The sequence below is a fragment of the Coenobita brevimanus genome, chromosome 25 (genome assembly GCF_032717465.1).
Source record: "Coenobita brevimanus isolate Jiangsu-jjx chromosome 25, ASM3271746v2, whole genome shotgun sequence".
Classification (NCBI taxonomy): Eukaryota; Metazoa; Arthropoda; class Malacostraca; order Decapoda; family Coenobitidae; genus Coenobita; species Coenobita brevimanus.
Window position 1 is genome coordinate 6,891,018 of NC_136978.1, and position 19,813 is coordinate 6,910,830.

The 19,813-nt window shown below is 40.7% G+C and overlaps 1 protein-coding gene across 2 annotated transcripts in view; it reads left to right on the plus strand.

Annotated features, from left to right (window-relative positions):
* Window positions 1–19,813, plus strand: part of LOC145393766 (coronin-1A-like) — a 61,019-nt gene that overhangs the window by 13,186 nt on the left and 28,020 nt on the right. For both annotated transcript variants that reach the window (XM_080267814.1, XM_080267815.1), the window contains exons 5-8: window positions 4,766–4,930; window positions 6,338–6,562; window positions 13,518–13,604; window positions 16,101–16,223. In XM_080267814.1, coding sequence (XP_080123940.1) covers window positions 4,766–4,930; window positions 6,338–6,562; window positions 13,518–13,604; window positions 16,101–16,223 — 600 coding nt within the window. The remainder of the gene's footprint in view (window positions 1–4,765; window positions 4,931–6,337; window positions 6,563–13,517; window positions 13,605–16,100; window positions 16,224–19,813) is intronic.

Here is a 19,813-nt window from a genome sequence, read left to right on the forward strand (position 1 = left end):
AAATAACACATTGCTAGGTGAGCCAGACGATTATCTTCCCATCTTTAAGAAAAATAAATTGATTTCAGAAGAATGGAAGAACTTTACGGACTCAGAAAGGGATTTAATTTCTTCCATTTTCTTATAAGATGTGAAGATAATCGTCTGGCGCACCTAGAAATGTGTTATTTAGCTCCCTAAACCCATGCTATGATTCGCTATGATTGACTGGAGAATTGATAAAGTTACGGTGCATTTACCAAATTGGCGAAAACATCTGAGATTAAATGACCCCCTGACTGCTTGGAATCGTAGCATAGAGTCGTGTAAACATACCAGTGACCTTCGTTCCATTCCCATAATTGTTCACAGTTTTTCCATAGCTCACTAACTCGACATCAGTACTTTAAAGGGTTGTTCAATGTCGGAGGTTATTAAGGGGTTCATGGAATGCATTACTGTTTCCATCAGTACTCTCCTTTCACATGTAAAAAAAAAAACGAACAAAAGAGTGAGTGCTAAATGTAATTTATGACTTTCATCAGAAAGACCTTACCAGTTCAGATCCCTTTATTTTATGCAATTTTCCGACTATTTTATTTTGTTTGGAAAAAGTACTGTATACAGTCCTCACTCCAAACATATTTGTAATAATATAAGTAGTGATGAGTTCACCAATGCAAGTGATGTACTGAGCTGGTAGGTAATATTCCGTATCATTTCGGCCATCCAGGAAGTGTTATCTGACTTGTAGGCCTACTGTGTCATTACCCTTGTATATGTTCACTAATATATATATATATATATTTCAGATTCAGGTATGGTACTGTATTGATTGCAGTATTGTACAGTATACAGTACTCTCTCCAAACACAGTTGTAATACCGTACCATAAGTGGTGATAAGTGTTCACCAATATATTTAAGGTACTGAGTGGGTAGGTTTTTGATTATTCGGCAAATCTAATTTCTCGGCATCATCCTGGTCCCATAGATGCCGAATAATGGGACTTGTACTATATATACAGTGGTCCCTTGCATTTAGCGTATTTCAAGGTAGCGATTTTTGCATATAGTGATAGGTTAGAGAAGGTACCAATCCCGCGCATTTAGCGATTGTCTTATGCATTTAGTGACGTGGGGCGTGAAATGCCTTGCCCGTCAGCCACCAGACTGCCATTGTTATCGTTGTTCTGAGCGTCTGGCGACCATTGGTGCCTTTCTTTTCTCTCACAGTGCCAAGCATTTGGCGTTTTTTGCTGGTGAGTAGATGTATAAACATACTGTACTGTATCTGTATAATGTATTGCTAATACACTGTGTTTCATTTTCATTTTCAGCACTTAAAGTAGGAAATCGGGGGTCAAAAGGGTGACTTGGAGGATGGGCACAGACTAATTGATATTTTTCCCATACAAAGTACATTTTGCATTTAGCGATGGTTTCGCCAGACTAATTAAATCGCTAAACATGCGGGACCACTGTATATATATACCAACTGAAGGACATCTGTCAGGAAAGGAGGTTGTGCATTTGTAATTCTTATTTTAAACACAAAGATGCACATAAATATACTGTATGTGCTATAGAGGGAATGGAGATCATATTGAAAGGAGCCTAATTGATTGCGTGCTCATAGAGAAATTGATGCTGGGTAGTGTTAATGATACGAGGGCAGTGAGAGGACTATGTGGAAGGTTGTAAGATCATATGATTGTGGTATGCAAGATCAAGTTGAGAGGAATGAGGTGGACCAGGAGAGAGAGGAGCTGTGAGGGAGAGAGACTGAAAGTTGAGAAGCTGAAGATCAAAGAAATGGGAGATGAATACAGGGCCAAAGTAGGGGAGGAGTTAGAATCAATGAAATGGATCTGGACAGCTTGTGAAATGTATAAAGAGATTGCTTAGTCAGGAATGCTAAAGCAGTGTGTGGTGTGGCAAGAGTAACAACAAAGAAGAAAAGTATGGCATGGTGGGATGAAGAGGTTAAGAGAGCAGTGGAGGAAAAGAGGAAGAAGTGGATACAGCACAGGGGTGCAGTTGAAATAAGAATTGAATATATTGAGATTAAGAAGTGCTTAAAGAGACAAGTGAAGAGGAAAAAGAAGGAGATAAATGATGATCTAGGACAGTGGTACTCAAATGGCGGACTGCAGTCCGAATCCGGACCATGACAAGTTTTGGTAAGGACTCCAGTGACTTCCATCACTGAATGTTCAATATCGCCCTCGAATGAAAGAAACAATATTTAGCATCTGTCGTTGTTATGTTTCACAACACAGCTAAAATCAATTTAATTTCATCAGGTTGCGAATTATTTTTAAGTACTGCAGTAATACCAGCCTGTCCACTTGCTGGTTACAATGCTGACGAATGAGCTAACTGATTAACAGATGTGTTAAGACTGATTACTGATGGACAGTATGGTGCATGAATGGTGGTGATAGTGCTAAAATACTGTAGGGATGGTAATTGTAATCTGGGCAGTAGAAGAGTGTCATTTTGTCTCTTTGAGAAGGTGGGAGTCTGGAGAATAGATTTGTGTGTCTTATTTAACCACCTTAACAACTGAGGAGGATATCTACTTTAAAGCTAATTTCAATTATCCTCAGGGTATTAGCTTTCTGCACAGTTTCAGTATATTTTAAAAACTTATTACTCTCCATCCTTAAATAAATGAAAGTATTTTATTCCATTATTAATATTAAATACAAGATTTTACATCTGGACCTCTGCCACATCAGAGGATAGTATGACTGGATCTTCATAGAAAATAATTGAGGAACCCTGATCTAGGAAGAAAAATGAATGCAAACTACTCTGAAAACAGGAAGTTATTCTGGAACGAGGTGCAGAAATGTATAAGTGAAAGTGGAAAGAAATGTGGTGTGAAGGATGCAGGTGGTAGATTATTAACCCATGGGGATGAAGTAAGGACCAGATAGAAAGAGTATTTTGAAAGGCTGATGAAAGGGAATGGAGAGAGCAGAGCCACTGTAAACATGATTGGTTTTGGGGGTGTGCAGAAAAGGAATGCAGTGCCAGGAAATGTGACACTTGCAGAGGTGAAGAATGCAGTGAAGCAGCTGAAAATTGGGAGAGCAGCTGGAGTTGACAAGGTGTATGCAGAGATGATTAAGTGTAATGGAGAGAGTGGAATGAAGTGCTTGTTGGAGATATGTAAGAAGGCTTGGATGAGTGAAACTGTGCCAGCAGAGTGGAAAAGGCAGTGATTGTACCCCTGGACAAAAATAAAGGTGAGCGAAGTGAGTGCAGGAATTATTATGGCATAAGTTTATTGCGTGTGGTAGGGAAGGTATTTGGAAGAATTATTATAGAGAAAGTAAGAAAGATATCAGAAGTCCTAGTGAGTGATGAACAGAGTGGCTTTAGGAGTGGCAGAGGATGTGTGGATCAAATATTTTCTGTGAGAGATAATGAAGAAGGCTTGTGAGAAGGACTATAAGGTGTTTATGACATTCATGGATCTGGAAAAAGCATACGACAAAGTAGACAGAGAAGGATTGTGGAAGATTTTATGCATGTACAGTGTAGATGGTAAGCTGCTAGGTGCCATCAAGAGTTTTTATGATGGATGTGAAGCATGTGTAAGGGTTAATGGGTATTTAATGAATGGTTCACAATCGGTGTGGGTGTGTGTCAAGGTCGTGTGATGTCCCCATGGTTGTTCAGTGTATATATGGATTTGGTGATGAGAGAAGTAAAAACACGAGTAATGGAGAGGGGGATGGTGTTGGTAATGATGAAATGGAATATCTCAAATTTGTTTTATGTTGATGATGCAATACTACTTGCCAATACTGGACATGAACTTGGTAGACTAGTGCAGAGTTTTGCTAATGTCTGTGAGGGTCATGCCTTGAGAGTAAATGTAGAAAAGAGTGAAGTGATGGTTATTGAGAGAGAAGGTGACTCCCAGTGCAGTGTTACAGTGAATGGAGAGAGACTGGAATTGGTGCGAGCCACAGCTCAGGCTGGGTAGCGTCACGTTGCAAGCAACAGCTCAGGCTGTGCTAAACCTTCCAGTGGCCATGCATCACCGCTGACTACTCCACCCCTAAGCAAACTTATACATGGCGCTATGCAATGATGGAGAGAGAGAGATTTTGTCTTTTTCACCAGATGATGGCCTAGATGTTTATCTTCAAGTTTATAATAAACTTACCATTCATTCCTCCATGATCCAATCATTTTTTGCCCCACAGACAAAAACTATATATATATTTTTTTTAATTTCTTCACTATGCCCCTATGCAAACTTATGCAGGGCGCTACGCCAGACAGAGAGAGAGAGATTTTTTTTTTTCGCCAGATGATGCCCTGGATGTTTATCTTCAAGTTTATAATAAACAAAAACTTTTTTTTTTTCACATTTTGCACGCCACGGGGTGGGATAATAAAGGTAATTGCGCAATCCATAGTTTAATAGGCTGGTTACTGAGCAGTCACTGTTCGTTTTTCTGTGTAGATATATTAATAGAGTATTTTCGTGGTTGACATAATTCTGCAGATTTAAACATTTTTGCTGTCATCTGCTTTTGTTGCAAAGGTGATGTTATCATGACACCTCAAACTTGGAATACAGTTTGATAATTTAATTGCTGCTTAAATGAAGAATTTTTGAGAAAGATGTAGAACCTGGAAGTCTTCTCTTAATTTAATCTTTAGGTGTTATATGTGAATTCAGTACTGTATTTATTGTACAAACTTGTACTTTTCAACAGTACAGTGTTGTTGATTGTTGTAATTTTATGTTATTGCTTTAGATCTTAGTGTGGGATACACGACGAGGAGCTCTGATGATCACGTTGGACCTACACGCTGATGTCATCTACAGCTTATCCCTTAACCGTGATGGGTCCCGCCTCGTCACCACCAGCAGGGACAAAAGACTTAGAGTGATTGACCCACGCTCTGGCAAGATCCTTCAGGTCTGGTATTGTTTTGATTATGAGTTAAGTTGATTCCAGGTAGAGATTTTATTATGCAAATGCTTCTGGCAGTAATATGTGTCTTTTGTTTCTGTTTTCTTAATCTCACATATATTAAGTAAGGCTCATGGTTGAATTGTGTTCTGTATAGTTATATCCCGCACAGTGAAATAAGAGGGAGTGAACTTAGCATTGCTAAATGTGAAATTGGTCAAATGCAAATAAAAGTGATAATCTTGATGTTTGGTGCAGGAGAATGTGTATAATTGATGAATGACATTGAATGGAATGAAAAGGTTGGTGAGTAATGTTTAAATGAATGGTCAGCTTCGAGTTTGGTGCAGGAGAATATGACACTGTAAGTTTGATAATGGTATAGGATAGTATGGTAAGCTTGGCATGTGGTGCAGGAGAATATGGTTTACCTATGATTTTAAGGAAAGACAGGATTGCATTTAATCAAAAATGGTGTTCACTAGATGCAGGGGAAAACAAAAATGATAATATGTGCAATAGAGGAAATTATTATTTTGAGAGTGAAGTAGCTGGTTTCAGTTTGCACTAAGGTACCATAAAAGAATTAGGCATGCAAGTGGTAAAAGCAGATGGTGTCCAAGGTGTTGAGGGGACTGAAGAGTTGTGACCACTTTTGATTCTCTTATACTGTATTAAACTCATTCATTCTAACATACTTTACTAGTTTGTCCCTTCCACTACTAAATAGTTTTGTTTTGATTATGATTTATGTTTCACTGTGCCATGTGGAAGAAACCGGTTTTTGTTTAGTACCAATGACTCCATTCCCCATTGTCTGACCATAACTATTTTAGAGGCAGAATGGTTTTGAAAGATATGAAAATAGTGTTTATGAAAGTGTTTTGTTTAACAGGTAATACATTCCAACAAAGAGTAAAGTTTTACTTTCATATCTAATAGTACCAGTGACTCCATTCCCCTCAGTCAGACCATAACTATTTTAGAGGCAGAATGATTTTGAAAGATATGAAAATAAGTGTTTATGAAAGTGTTTTGTTTAACGGTAATACATTCCAACAAAGAGTAAAGTTTAGTTTCATATCTTTGTTCCATAACATCACCCTCAAGTAACCCACCTTCCATCCCTGATGTACTCTTTCTTGCAACTTATCCTTAATATCCCTTTTCTTGTTCATTCCTGCTTAATTATATGAAGGCATTCTCATTTTCCCATATCCTGACAATTCAGCCTCATTTTGAATTCTCTGACTAGTCTTCTAAAATACAGTAACTGTTCTCTTTGCAGGAATGAAAATCGCTAATGCAAGATATGCTAAGTTGAAGACCTGAGACAGTACATTATGAATGTAGCAGTGTAAAACCCTGTTGGTGCACTGTAGGCCAGAGAGATAAATTTAGTTTATATTACAGGAAGGTGTTTGCCATGAGGGGTCGAAGGCATGCAAGGCTGTGTACTGTGGGGATACTGGTTTAATCTTCACCACTGGATTCAGTCGATTCAGCGATCGTCAGTATGGAGTGTGGGAGGAAAAATCACTAAATGCTCCATTGCGTCTTGACACCATAGACTCTTCTTCAGGTGTTCTCACACCAATATACGACCACGACACTCGCATTGTTTTTGTAGCTGGCAAGGTAGGACCACACCTGTTTCGTTGTTCATATACCGGTATTCAGTATATACAGTATATATATATATATATATATATATATATATATATCTATATATCTAAAAAATATATATATATATAAATACTTTATATATATATATAAATATATATATATATATACACAGTACCCTCGCGTCCAGCACGGTAATATTGTCATGCATGGGTCACGTGTTGGACCAAAAACGTGTTGGACTAACAATAGAGCTTATGGGGAAAAATTAATTATGTCAGCAACCCTCGGAAAAGTCACCCTAAATACTAACCATATACCTATACATATATTGGTACTGTTGTAATTATAATAAATGGTACTGTGCTATGAATGATAACTAACCTTTTAGGATAGTGTTGGTGGGCTTGCTGAGAATGGAAGGTGGTATCCAAGGCTGTAGGTAGTCCTACTGGGTCCCCGGAGGATGGCTGCTGGCGTTACTAGCGGGTAATGGGTGCTGCTCCTCCTCAACCTCCCTCATAAATCCTTCGAAATCACACTCAGAATCACTATCTTCGTCCACAGCCATGGGAGGTCCTACTTCTGCCTGTCCTACACTCTGTAATCCTCGGCAAAGTGCATGCTTCTCACACTGTTGCCAGAGCCCCGTCTCGTGACTGTGGAAAGTGATCGCTGGCGCTGACTCGGTAGAGAATAAGGAGAAGCAACTTTGTTTATAAACTGGTACGCACGCCAATGAGAAGGGTTTCAAAACGATTGATATTTATTCTAAAATATTAATATGTATTCAGTGTCAGCCTAAATGTTCAATGCTGTAGTACGATACATTCTTTGTCGAGTCGCCTGGGTTTTGGTCACACTGTTTTCCCCGTCATGTGCTCGGCAGGAATCCATCCAGATGAATTCCAAATGCCCGTGGTATCGTCGACAATTTTACCACGTTACCGTTCCGATTTACCATCATATCCTCGGGAAACCTGGTATGAAGTGCCGTGTGATAGCCTTCAGCTGCCAGGATCTTGTCTTAAGTTTTTTATTATGATCACGTTGGCTTCATTCATGTCGTAGGCCTTGGCAATGTCAACTTTCCTCTCCCCTTTCTTCTTCCTCTCGATGCTTTCTAGCTTGGTGGCCTGAGGGAGGTGCCGACGCTTCTTGGGGTTCTCAGAAGGCTTCGTAGGCATCGTGAGCAGGGTAAAATGCAGTAACAAGGGCAGAAAATGCAGCAAGAAAAAAGCACCTTCCAATGCAATTATTTGACTGAGTGGCTCTGTGGCGGGAGAAATTTAAACAAAACATCACATGACACTAGAAGCGTTTATAATTGGGTGGCATCACGATCACTTCACGATAGCGGGCGGGGAAGGCTACTTGATCAGAAGTTTTCATTGGCTATCATCATCATGGGAATGTCCAGTATGACCGTGTTGGACCGGGGGTGATCGTGCTAGAGTGAACTCTGCGGCTTTCGCCCACTTCTCGGAGCTCTGTGCGTGTTATGCTAACACACTCGTGTTGCAGTAATTAAATCGTATTAAATAATACTAATTAATTGCTCTCTGTGCTGGACCTGAATCGTGCTGGACTAACGCGTGTTGGACGCGAGGTTACTGTATATATATACACACACAGTCATCCCTTAACATCTGTGTTTTTAACATAAACGGTTTTAAATATCTGCGGGTGGATATAACATAAATAGTTTTAAATATCCGCAGGTGTGGTAGGTGGGGGCACTCACCATCCACTCACTCGATGTAGTGCTGCTCTTGGGTGTCTGCTCTTTCCTCTCCTCCATCCTTCCATCCATCCATCCTCTTCTATCTTTCTTTCCTTGTCCTGCCTACAAATGACTTTACGCTTCCTCTTCTGTCGTACTTTTCTTCATTCTTTCCTCCTCCTTCTGCCTTTGGGTGACTCTACACTGAGTGACAAGCCAAATGGTTTCCTGGTGTACAGGAAACCATTTACTACGCTGGGTGGTTACCATATAGCTAAATTTTGGCGCCTGGTGGTTTAGTGGGTAATTACAGTGCTCCAATCGGATTGAACTGGTGAAGGGTTATATCCAAGGGGGGGTTGGGGTTTATTGCTCATGTAATGCCATGCAGGGATGAGTGAGGCTGGTCATTCTCATCTTAAATATCGGGACCATCTTGCCTAGCGTGGTTCTTACGCTGCTCATGGGGAAGCATAGGATTGGCTTATGGATGGATGGAGGGATATACAGTATGTATGTATATATATATATTTATATATATATTTGTATGTGGAGCCTGTGTGGTACAGTGGTAAAGTGTGCGTTTTCGACTTTTCGTACACTGAAGAACGAGGGTTCAAGCCCCGCCAGGGTAATAAACTTTGGGAGCGTTCTTCAGGTCACGTACTGCATTGGCGGACACAAGGGGTGCTGTGGTTGAACCAGTGCTGCATACTCTAAAGTATGCCTGCACCCAGTTGGCTTGCGCGGACCGATTACGCTTGGTTCACAGATTACACACACATCCAAAGCCACTGCAACACTACAATTACACGTACAAGCACTTCTCACCCTACATACAATCTCTACGAGACAGCCTAAGCCACTTGGTAGAAATACAATGGCTGTATCGCCCCCATTTCGGTCGGGATAGGCTGGTCCTGCAGTGGACACACAAACAGCTGATGAAATGAGATGAGATATATATATATATATATATATATATATGTATATTATTCTGTCTTTCTTTCCTTCATTCTTTCCTTGTCCTTCTGCCTACGGGTGACTTTACACTCCCTCTTCTGTCTCTTTCCTTCATTCTTTCCACTTCCTTCAGCCTGTGGGTGGCTCTACACTGAGTGACAAGCCAAATGGTTTCCTGTGCACCAGGAAACCATTTACTATGCTGGGTGGTAACCATATAACCAAATTTTGGCGCCTGGTGGTTTAGTGGGTAATTATTGCGCTCCAGTTGGATTGAGCCAGTGAAGGTTTATATCCAAGGGGTGGTTGGGGTTGATTGCTTATTAATGCCACTCAGGGATGAGCGAGGCTGGTCACTCTCATCTTAAATGTCGGGACCAACTGCCTAGCCCTGGGCTCCTACGCCCCTCATGGGGCAATATAGGATTGGATGATGAATGGATGTATATTATACATATTTTGTATATATATATGTATATTATACATACAGTATTATATACATAATGTACCAGTATATATATACAGTACATCCCCCTAGTACGCGAGTATATGGGCAGCAGAGGACATCGCGTACTAGGAATTCGCGTACTGTGAATACATAAATTTATAGGAAAAATTACATATGGGCAGCACCCCCCTTCATGGGCAAGCCTTGAGACACCTTTCGTACCTAAGTATTGTACTGTACAGGGAAACTATCTAAGACATATTACCTAAGATAAACCAACGAGATTATGGCTTTACTAGGTAAATCAACATGGATATGGCTTAACTAAACCAACAAGAATATGGCTGCTCACCTTTACCCAAGAGGACAACAGGCGTGATGGAGGTAAGAAGAGGATCCGAGGCAGGATGAGGCATGTAGCATGCATCTCCTGCATCGCCCACCACACCACCTTCCTCACCACTTTCGTCACCAGCACTTTCGACACTTTCACTAGTTAATGCACTCACTTCGTTCATAAACCCTTCAAAGTCTATTTCTGACACCTCTGACATCGAATCAGTCTCTTGATCCTCCTCAAGATATGGCTCTTCTGATGTTGAAAGGAGTGCTTCCTTACTTTGTTCAAGCCGAAGTTAATGGATGATGAGTGTTTGCCTCCGTCTGTTTACTTCCTGGTTGTACTTGTCGGTGTAGTAGCGGAATGTTTTGTCATGTGAAGACATCACCTCCTCCATTCGCAACAGAGAACGTTCAATGTCCTTGAATTCTTCCTTGAATTTATCAAGGGCACATAGTACCCGGCTGATCTCCATCATGGACAAATCATCATTCTCCTTCACTGGTGTTGCTGGCTTTTCTGCTGCGATCTCCTGCTCTGCATTGGCCTTGGCCTCTACCACTTGCTGTATGATTTCCTGGGGATCCTTCTCTGCTGCTGCCGAATGTAAACCCCTGATCTCTTCCAGTGAGATGGTCTGAAACCCGGGCACAGCTTGTGCACTTGTGAGAGTGGCTGCCTCAGCAGCGGCCAGGGACTGAAAGCCTCTTCCCGGTGCGATTTCACACAGGTGCGGTACGAGGAGGCGCCAAGCATAGTTAATTGTTGCAGTGGTTATATCTGGCCAAGAGGACAACAAGAGAGTGATGGCATCCTTGAGGTTAAATGACCGCCAAAAAGCCATAATAGTCTTCTCAGGAGTTGAAGTTGGTTGCGTGGGTGCTGTGCGTGGTGAGGATGAAGCAGGTGAGGCGGATGGTGAGTCCAAACCATCCTCGGCGTCCATGACATCACTTCCAACTGTGTTCAAGTCAAGAATTCCCTGCAGTTCCTCACAGCTGTCGGTCTTGCTGCGGAGGTGATCGTAGAGGCGTTGGTGGTATAGCTGCTTGACCGTTGCAGTCAACTCCTGGTCTAGCGGTTGGATGAGAGAGGTCGTTTTTGGGGACAGAAAAACAATCTTGCATTCCATTCTGAGATCTGCTAGCCAGGTTGGATGACTTGGGGCATTATCAAGGATGAGAAGCACCTTGAAGGGGATGCCAAGTTCCCGGTTTTGCCTGCCTTGGCATCAGGGATGAAATGCCGCAACAGGCACTTGGAAATGATGCTACTTGGCATCCAGCCATTGGAGTTGCTGTACCAGTATACCCTGCTGTCATCCATGCTGCGCAGATTCTTGTAACATCTGAGGTGTGCAGCAGTATGCGCCACAACAGGCCGCATCTTGTGTGAGCCTAATAAGTTCACGGCAGACATGACTGTTATCCTGCTCTTGTCAATTTTTCTGCCTTGGGCCTGGCGCTGCTGCTTGCTAATATAAGTACACTTCGGCATAGCCTTGTAGTATAGGGCTGTTTCATCAGTGTTATAAATTTGGTCCCTGCTGTAGTCGCCCTCTTCAGTTATCCCCTTTAGGATGGCTGGATAATCCCTGGCCGCCATTTCATCCGCTGATGCACGCTTCCTCGTGAGGTGAATGTGACGTAGCTCCTTCCTATTCAGAAAGCGGCAAAGCCATCCCACGAAAGCTTTAAATGGTTTCTTTACAGCAAGCTTCAGAGCTGCAGCTTTGTAGAAAATCTTGGCCTGGTCCCTGATGTAGTGCCCATTTAGTGGAATTCCTTCCTTCTCCTTCCTCAGGATAAATGTAGCCAGGTACCCCTCCATAAGAATTATAGCCTGGTTGGTCAGCCTGCTTCTCCCGTCCAATGCTGCCATCCCATATGTCTTCACAGTCTTCTTTATGGCCTCCCTGTTAGCCCATATAGTTCGCACGGACAATTCTGCCAAGCCTAGTTCCTTGCCAAAGGTCGTGTTACCCTTCCCACTCTCCTTCATCCTAATGACTTGCATCTTCATGGCATGGGTGATGCACTTCTTCTTCCTGGAGGAGGGGGCAGACATCCTGGCTCACGGAAAAAATAGCCTCAGAGTACACAGGGACGTACCTGGAACAGCAAGTGTACCCTCTGTGCGCGTGTGTTTCCTCTGCTGGGACTGTCACCTTACCACCCTCCAAGCGGCGCATATGGGCATCACGTGATGAGTGAGCAGCATCGACGTCACAAGGTGGGCGGAGCGTAAGTAACTATAATTGTTATCGCTTCTTAGGGGGACAATGTTGTGTACTTGGGATAACCCTGGATTTGGGCCACTCTTCGCCCCCCATCTCGCTTACAAGGAGTTCAATTCATGTATTAATAAGAAATACACTAAAAAATAAAAAAAGAAAAAAAAAAAGAAAAAAAATAGGTTCTTGCGTACAAGGGGGATCGCGTACTCGGAACCCGCGTACTGTGGGGATGTACTGTATACATATATATATATATATATATATATATATATTTATATATGTATTTCAAAGACTAATTTTATGCACAAACATTCTAGGAATGGTGAAGCATTATGTAGTACAAAAGTTGAGGTATTTCAGTGATCGGTGACTTTAGTACACACACAGGCATGACTCTCAGTGTTACGTATAAATCATCAAGGAAACAGAGCCCTTGTAGGATGGTGATGTGTATGTTTTATGTGTATGCCATCAGCAAGCTTTTCTTTATCTGAAAATTCCAGATGCCACCTTTACATGATGTGTATGGTGGTGAATAATTCCCTACAATATCAGTCAGTCTGTTTACTGCTATAGTAATACATAGTATTCATTATACTGAGTCAGTGATAGACACATTGTCAGGTATATTTCTGTACAGTACTGGGTTTATTATCAGTGTGGAAAAAGTTTATATGTTGTACACACACTCAGACCTATGCATTCTGTACCAGAAGAATACTATATTGAGTAGCCATTTAACCCTTAGGCTGTGGCATGTGCATTAGATGGAATGTCTGTACGGCAGGAGTTTGGGGAAAAATTGTTCTTTTTTTGCATATGAATTTTCATGGAAATATTTTCCATGCATAAGTAAAAAATCATACATAAATAAATCAGTCATTCTACTTACCTGTTTAAATGAAACAAGCTGGCAGCTTCTAGGAAACCCCATTCACAGGTAGTGATGATTTTTTTTTTTTTTTTCCTAATCTCACCAGTAATGTTTGCTTGGCAAATGTCCTGTTTGGTTGTATCCCCCCTCCCCCCTAAATGTGAAACTAATTTAGGTGTAAAAAATTTCAGTGGTTATAAGAATTCTCAAATAGCTTAATCAACCACATATGCATTATTCTGGTATATAGAGAACTTACTGTACTGTTATGAGAGAAATGGATATATATAATGCTGCTTTGGCAGTATTTTCATGCAGTGTGGTACCAGTTTGCAGTTGTATCATTGTCTTTGCATATTTTCTAATCATGTCATTGGTACCAACAGGGTGATGGCAACATTAGATATTATGAGATTACTGACAGCCCACCTTACTGCCACTACCTCAACCAGTATATCTCAGGCGAGCCACAGGTCAGTATATTGAAGTACATATTGGTATAACAAAATCTACTGTTAAAGTCACTCCTTGCATAAAATCTAGGAAGTGTTTTGGTAAGTTACTGCTTGATCCCTTGAATCCAGATGGCAACCCTATTTAGCTAGTTTGTTCATGCTGCTACCAGACAGTCTAATTTAATTGAAGGAAGGCCCCTCATATTGAAGGGGTTTATTAAAACTGTATCTTACCCCATGAATATGAAAAATCCTTCCTCAAGTTGAAGAGAATTTTCAGATGGCAAGAACAAAGGCAAAACATGCCCCTGGGCTTAGTGAATATGTGAAGCAGCTTGTATAAGTGATGTACAGTATCTTCTTCTGGATTATTCTTGATGGGATATCTTTAGTGAAATGGGTGGTAATTCTGTGCAGCTTACTAATGAAACAACTTCACATTCATCAACTTTTAAGCAATGACTACCTTGTGGTAGGTGGGGGCACTCACCATCCACTCACTTGATGTAGTGCTGCTCTCAGGTGACTTGCCCTTTCTTCTCTTCCTTCCTTCCTTCCTCTTCTGTCTTTACTTCCCTCATTCTTTCCTCTTCCTTCTGCCCATGGGTGACTTTACGTTTCCTCTTTTGTCTTTCTTTCCTTCATTCTTTCCTCTTCCTTCTGCTACGGGTGACTCTACACCGAGTGACAAGCCAAATGGTTTCCTGTACACCAGGAAACCATTTACTATGCTAGGTGGTAACCATATAACCAAATTATGGCACCTGGTGGTTCAGTGGGCAATTAAGGCACTCCAATTGGACTGAACCTGTGCAGGTTTCTATCCAAGGGGTGGCCGGGGCTTACTGCTCACGCAATGCTACTCAGGGATGAGTGAGACTGGTCACTCTCAACTTAAATGTCAGGACCAACTTGCCTAGCCCTGGGCTTCTGTGCTCCTCGTGGGGCAACACAGGATTAGATGATGATGATGATGACTACCTGTAATGCTTTTAGAAACTAAATGAGGTATTGAAAAATGGAACCAGTGAAACTTCGTAGTAGAATTGCTGTTATATTAATGTATGGGTTTTGCAGGTATGAATAACTTTTTTATATTTTATTTTTTATTTTTTTTTTAATGTGTTTGACTCTGGACAGAGGCTTCATATCCCAAGGTTCAGTAGTTCTCCAACGCACTTCCACATTTCACCACTTCGGCACTAACACCCACCGTCCATATTGAGTACATGCTAGGGTTGTCTGATACAGGACTGGTGTTCTGGTATTAGTGGGGTAATGTTACGACATGTCGGCAGGTCTTCTGGTAGTTCAGTAAACTGTGCTCTTATGACACCCAAATCCTTAAACTGTCCCCTGCTGCAGCTGGGATTCGATCCTGGGTCCATTAGGACTGCAGGCTGCCTCTAAGTAAAATGGTGATAGATTATATCTAAGTGAAATAGAAACCTTGTAGTAAAGAAAGGGAGAACGACTTTCATTATTTTAGTGTGTTTATCATGGGCCAAGCAGTTGTGGACACACTTCACAGAAAGTACAGTAATCCCTTGGTTATTGTGCACTTTGTTATGGTGGTTTTTGTTCCATCCATCCATCATCCAATCCTATGTTGCCCCATGAGGAGCGTAGGAGCCAGGGGCTAGGCAGTTGGTCCTGACATTTAAGATGACAGTGACCAGCCTCACTCATCCCTGAGTGGTTTTTGTTATCACTGCAAAATGAAAATTTGCACTCCTGTCATCATCGCGCATGTTTTGGCAAAATAATATCATTATTGCTCATCTTGGAGAATTTCTGCCTGCAATAATGGTACAGTGTTTGTGGTTTCTCATGGCTTTGAGGGATTCAGAGATGAGGCCCTACTTGTGGAGTTTATCCCAGGTGATGGAGATCACTAAACCACCACCCCCTAGCCCCAGAACCCCATTCCTCAAGCCCATCTATTGTCTTTCCTTGGTACGTGTTTAATTCTTAAATGCCTTTTTCATCACTTTCTATTAACCTAACCATTCCTATGTGTGTTGCTGATATTTACAATAACAGTAGATATGTATTTAGTGGATCAGAATTATTGTAAATAGGAAAATATAGGCATACACTTTGAATGCCTGGTACCAACTAAGATGAATCTCATTGGTTCTGTGCCTTTGTTATCATGCATAAGGCGTAATACCAATTATGCATGATAACCAAGGGATCACTGTATATTAATTCTGATCGAGACTTATTGACAGCCTATTAATTCAAGTACCAATAACCTAATTAACATCTGCCTTTAGCAATAAGCCATAAATTTTAGCTTAAAAGGAACTAAAAATCTGTTTTTGCACTATGTTTTAGGAAGCTTTTTAATTCTTGATGCACATGGTGTGTGGAACATAAAGGTTTTGCAGGTGGACTGCTGTTTTACATTTTGTACATGAACTTGCAGGGTAGTGTCCAGAGTTAGATAAGTAAATTAGCATATTTCTAATATAGGGTTAATAAGATTATGTTGTTTACAATTCTTAACAGCGAGGCTTTGGTGTGATGCCAAAGCGAGGGTGCAAAGTATCTCAGTGTGAGATATTCCGTTTTTACAAGCTGTATGCCACCAAAGCCATCTGTGAACCCATCTCTATGATAGTACCCAGGAAGGTCAGTCTCTGAACAACATACACTACTATGTTTCATTTTCTTGTTACATACAGCTCCCAACTATGGTACATAGTAATATTACATAAACTTATCAGTAAGATTTTTGTGCTTGTATCTTATTTACTGTTATTTTATATTTCTATATGGTAATTCATATTACAATTGCCTTAAAGTTACATCCACTGTAATTGCAGACCCTGAATGCTTATAAACTAAATAGGGTCTTGAGGATTATTTAGAGAGAGTAGAAGAAACATGGTGGCTGAACAACCAAGTGCTGTAACTCTTTGGATATTGAGGCATGCACTGAGGAGAGGGATGAGGACTAGTTTGATGTCTAGGAAACAGGAAATAGAGAAATTCTGTATAGGAAGGATGGAGATGGGGGTGGGGTGGAGAGAGAGATTTAAACTCGGAGGATTGAAGATACGTGGTTTAGATCCTCTTTTGGTGTGTTTATATTTTAATATATTCAACTGTATTTATTGTTTGTTCCACTTGCCAGTTTCCGTTATGAATTTTTATATTTGTATTATATTTTGATTGTTTACATGACCCAGCCACCTCATCGGAGTGCTTTTATTGATTTTGGTAGAGCTGATGAATATTGGACTTCCAAGACAAATTATCAGTATATTCATCATCATCATCATCATCATCCAGATCTCCTTTTCCACCCAAGGGCAGGGTGAGGAGTAGCGTGTCCAGACAGCCCAAGTTTGCCCAATCCAATGGGCCACGCATCCATTCACTCATCATTCAAGTCCCTGGAATCCTGGCTCTATCTGATACACCACAAACATTCACCACATTCTGTAGCTTCACATATTTGTATTCGATGAAGTCAATCCGGACGCACTCACGTTAGAAAGGGGTGCCAAATCCATGATTGTGCGCATTCTCTCACAACATTCATCCAGCCAGTTCAATCTGTTGTCAGTCCCCTAGCCTCACCAACTTCCTTACCTCTCTTCCTCACACACTCATCCACCATAGCCTTCCACTTTCTCCTTGGCCAACCTTGCCTCCTTCCTCCTTCAGTTTCGCTCAGATATACCTTTTTCACCACTCTATTGTTATCCATTCTCTCCACATGACCATACCATCTCAATACACACTCTTCGAATCTGGTGTCCACAGACTTCCTCACTCAACATCTTTCACAAATCACATTATTTCATATCCTATCCACTCTCTGTACTCCACATACATTCCTCAGTACATTATATTTTTGACAGATATTACTCGAAAAAATTGTTTTTGTATCTGATACAGTGGGCTCATATTATCATTATGCTCCACTTTCATGATTGTCTTTGTGTCAATCACAAAATGGCCATACTTCATCTTGTAATTACTTTCTTGCATCAGACACATGGTTGGATTGTGCAGAATTAACATTTGACGTGGAAAGTATGATGAGCTTATCAACCACACTAGGCCCCAGTTGAGTTGCCTACCTTTGTTTTGGTTAATGTGTAAATAATACTGTACAGGTGTGCAATGGTTAACAAAAGCAGAAACACAGTGGTATCAGCCTCTGCCCAAAAACAGTCTTTCAGTTTCAGGATTTTTCAAAGATATACTATACTCATCATACATCAATAAAAATCCATAAATAGATAAACCTGTAAGTCTCCTTAAATAATAAACAGATTGGGAGGCTTGCCCCCCCCTTTTTTTTTTTTTAATGAGATGTTGAGCAGGAAGCAACCATTAGCTGATCGCTGGTCGGGAACTTCGCTATAGCCCACACAGAAACAGACATTACCCTGAGTTAGAGTGTTCCATAATTTTCCTCTGTATGATCTGGGTACTGTATTTCTATTCTGGACGATAATTAATTATTATTTTTTGAGCTTTCATAGGGACTAAAATTTAGTGATGTATTGTATGTGAACAGTAACAGATATCCAGCCATCTTACCCCAGAACAAGAATAGCCCACCCAAACACAAAGCTTTACATCACCATATTTGTCCTCAGTATGATCTGTGTATTGCAGTTCTTACTGATAACGTTTTTTGAGTTCTGAGGTGACAAAGAGAAACTACATGTCCAAGCAGAGAATAATTGAGTGTCGGCAAAGAAAAGAAGAATGCAGATAGAGGTGCCATTGAAAAGAAGCAGACATTGCATCACATTGTCTCATCACCCAGGCTCAAGCAAGCCTCACAAAACCAATTACCCTCTTCACCATTCTGCTCCCAACACTCACCTCTGCTCTGTATCTATGCTGTAGTACAACTTAAATTATGTGAACTTGTATTATACTGTTTACTAAATGCCCACAAGTGTTGGAACTCTAGTTGAGGGTTAGATAGGAAAGGGTGTAAAAAGTGGTATAAGAGCAGCTAGTGATGGATTGCAGAACAAGTAGAATTTTTCCCAAAAGTTTATTATTTTTCCCAAAAGGTTATTTGTTCAATTTGGTGATGCACAATTGTCGTGCAAGGGGTCCAGAACCAGTTTGACACAGTTGATGTAAGCTTTCTGCACATGAAAACTAAAGTATGTTGTTCCTGTGAAGTCTGAGCATCAAGCAGTCTAAATGCTGTGAACACTCTGGTTGTGAGACATATTTAGTCATCATAACTATAAGATCAGGGTCTGATAGGATATTACATCACATTGTGATGTGTAGTATATGAGGAGACAGAACAATAATGCAGATGAAAACAGGCAGATCATTCTTGTCAACCAGTAGCTGTATCTTGTTTGTTACTTGGTGGCAACATTGGCTGACTCATGCATTAAGAAAATTACAAACTCTTTGTTTATTCAACAGGGTTACCAGATGCCGCAATGAGCTCCAACCTAGTGCATAAATACATAGTTCCACAACAGTACAAAAACAAAGCTGATGACAGTATGAGGGGAAGACCAGGAACGAGGTGGATGGGACTTAGTCGGGGAGTACTTAAGGATGGGAAGCTTGATGTGGCAGGATTGAGTAGTGTTGAACAGGCTTGGAGGCAGTTTTGACATGGCCACCCTGAAAGAACTTTGGGATTGGACATAATGTAATAGATAGATGTAGCATAATAGCATGTATTTTGGTCATTTGTTTAGATTTTTTTTTTTTTTTTTTTTTTTTTTTTTTCAGTTATTTAGTATAGTATCACCTGCATATATGGTGGAATTATTGGTGAAACTGTTTTCACCTCCTATCCTTTTTCCATTATGCTCAAAGCCTAATTAACTTTTAACCCCTTCATGGTGAAAAATCTCCGGAGATGAATAAAACAACTGGCATTAGCAAGAGAACAGAGGAAAAATGTCTTCACTGAAGGGGTTAATGTTGTATTGTGGAAGAACCTTCACTGATTCTCCTTTCTAATTCATCTCTCACATGTTAGTGCAGCAACACTGCTTTGTGTATAACTTGCTATATGGATCACTTCATTTCAGGATATCCTTCAGAATAGTTACTGCACACCCCTTACTGCTTTTAGCACTCTAGGGGTTGCCTCTGATTATGTACAGAGCTTTTGTTCACATCAGTAGTGTGCAGAATGACCAAAAATAACAGATGCTGTATATTTTTCATGAGCACTGTTTTGCACCTAAGATATTATCACATACTTTTTC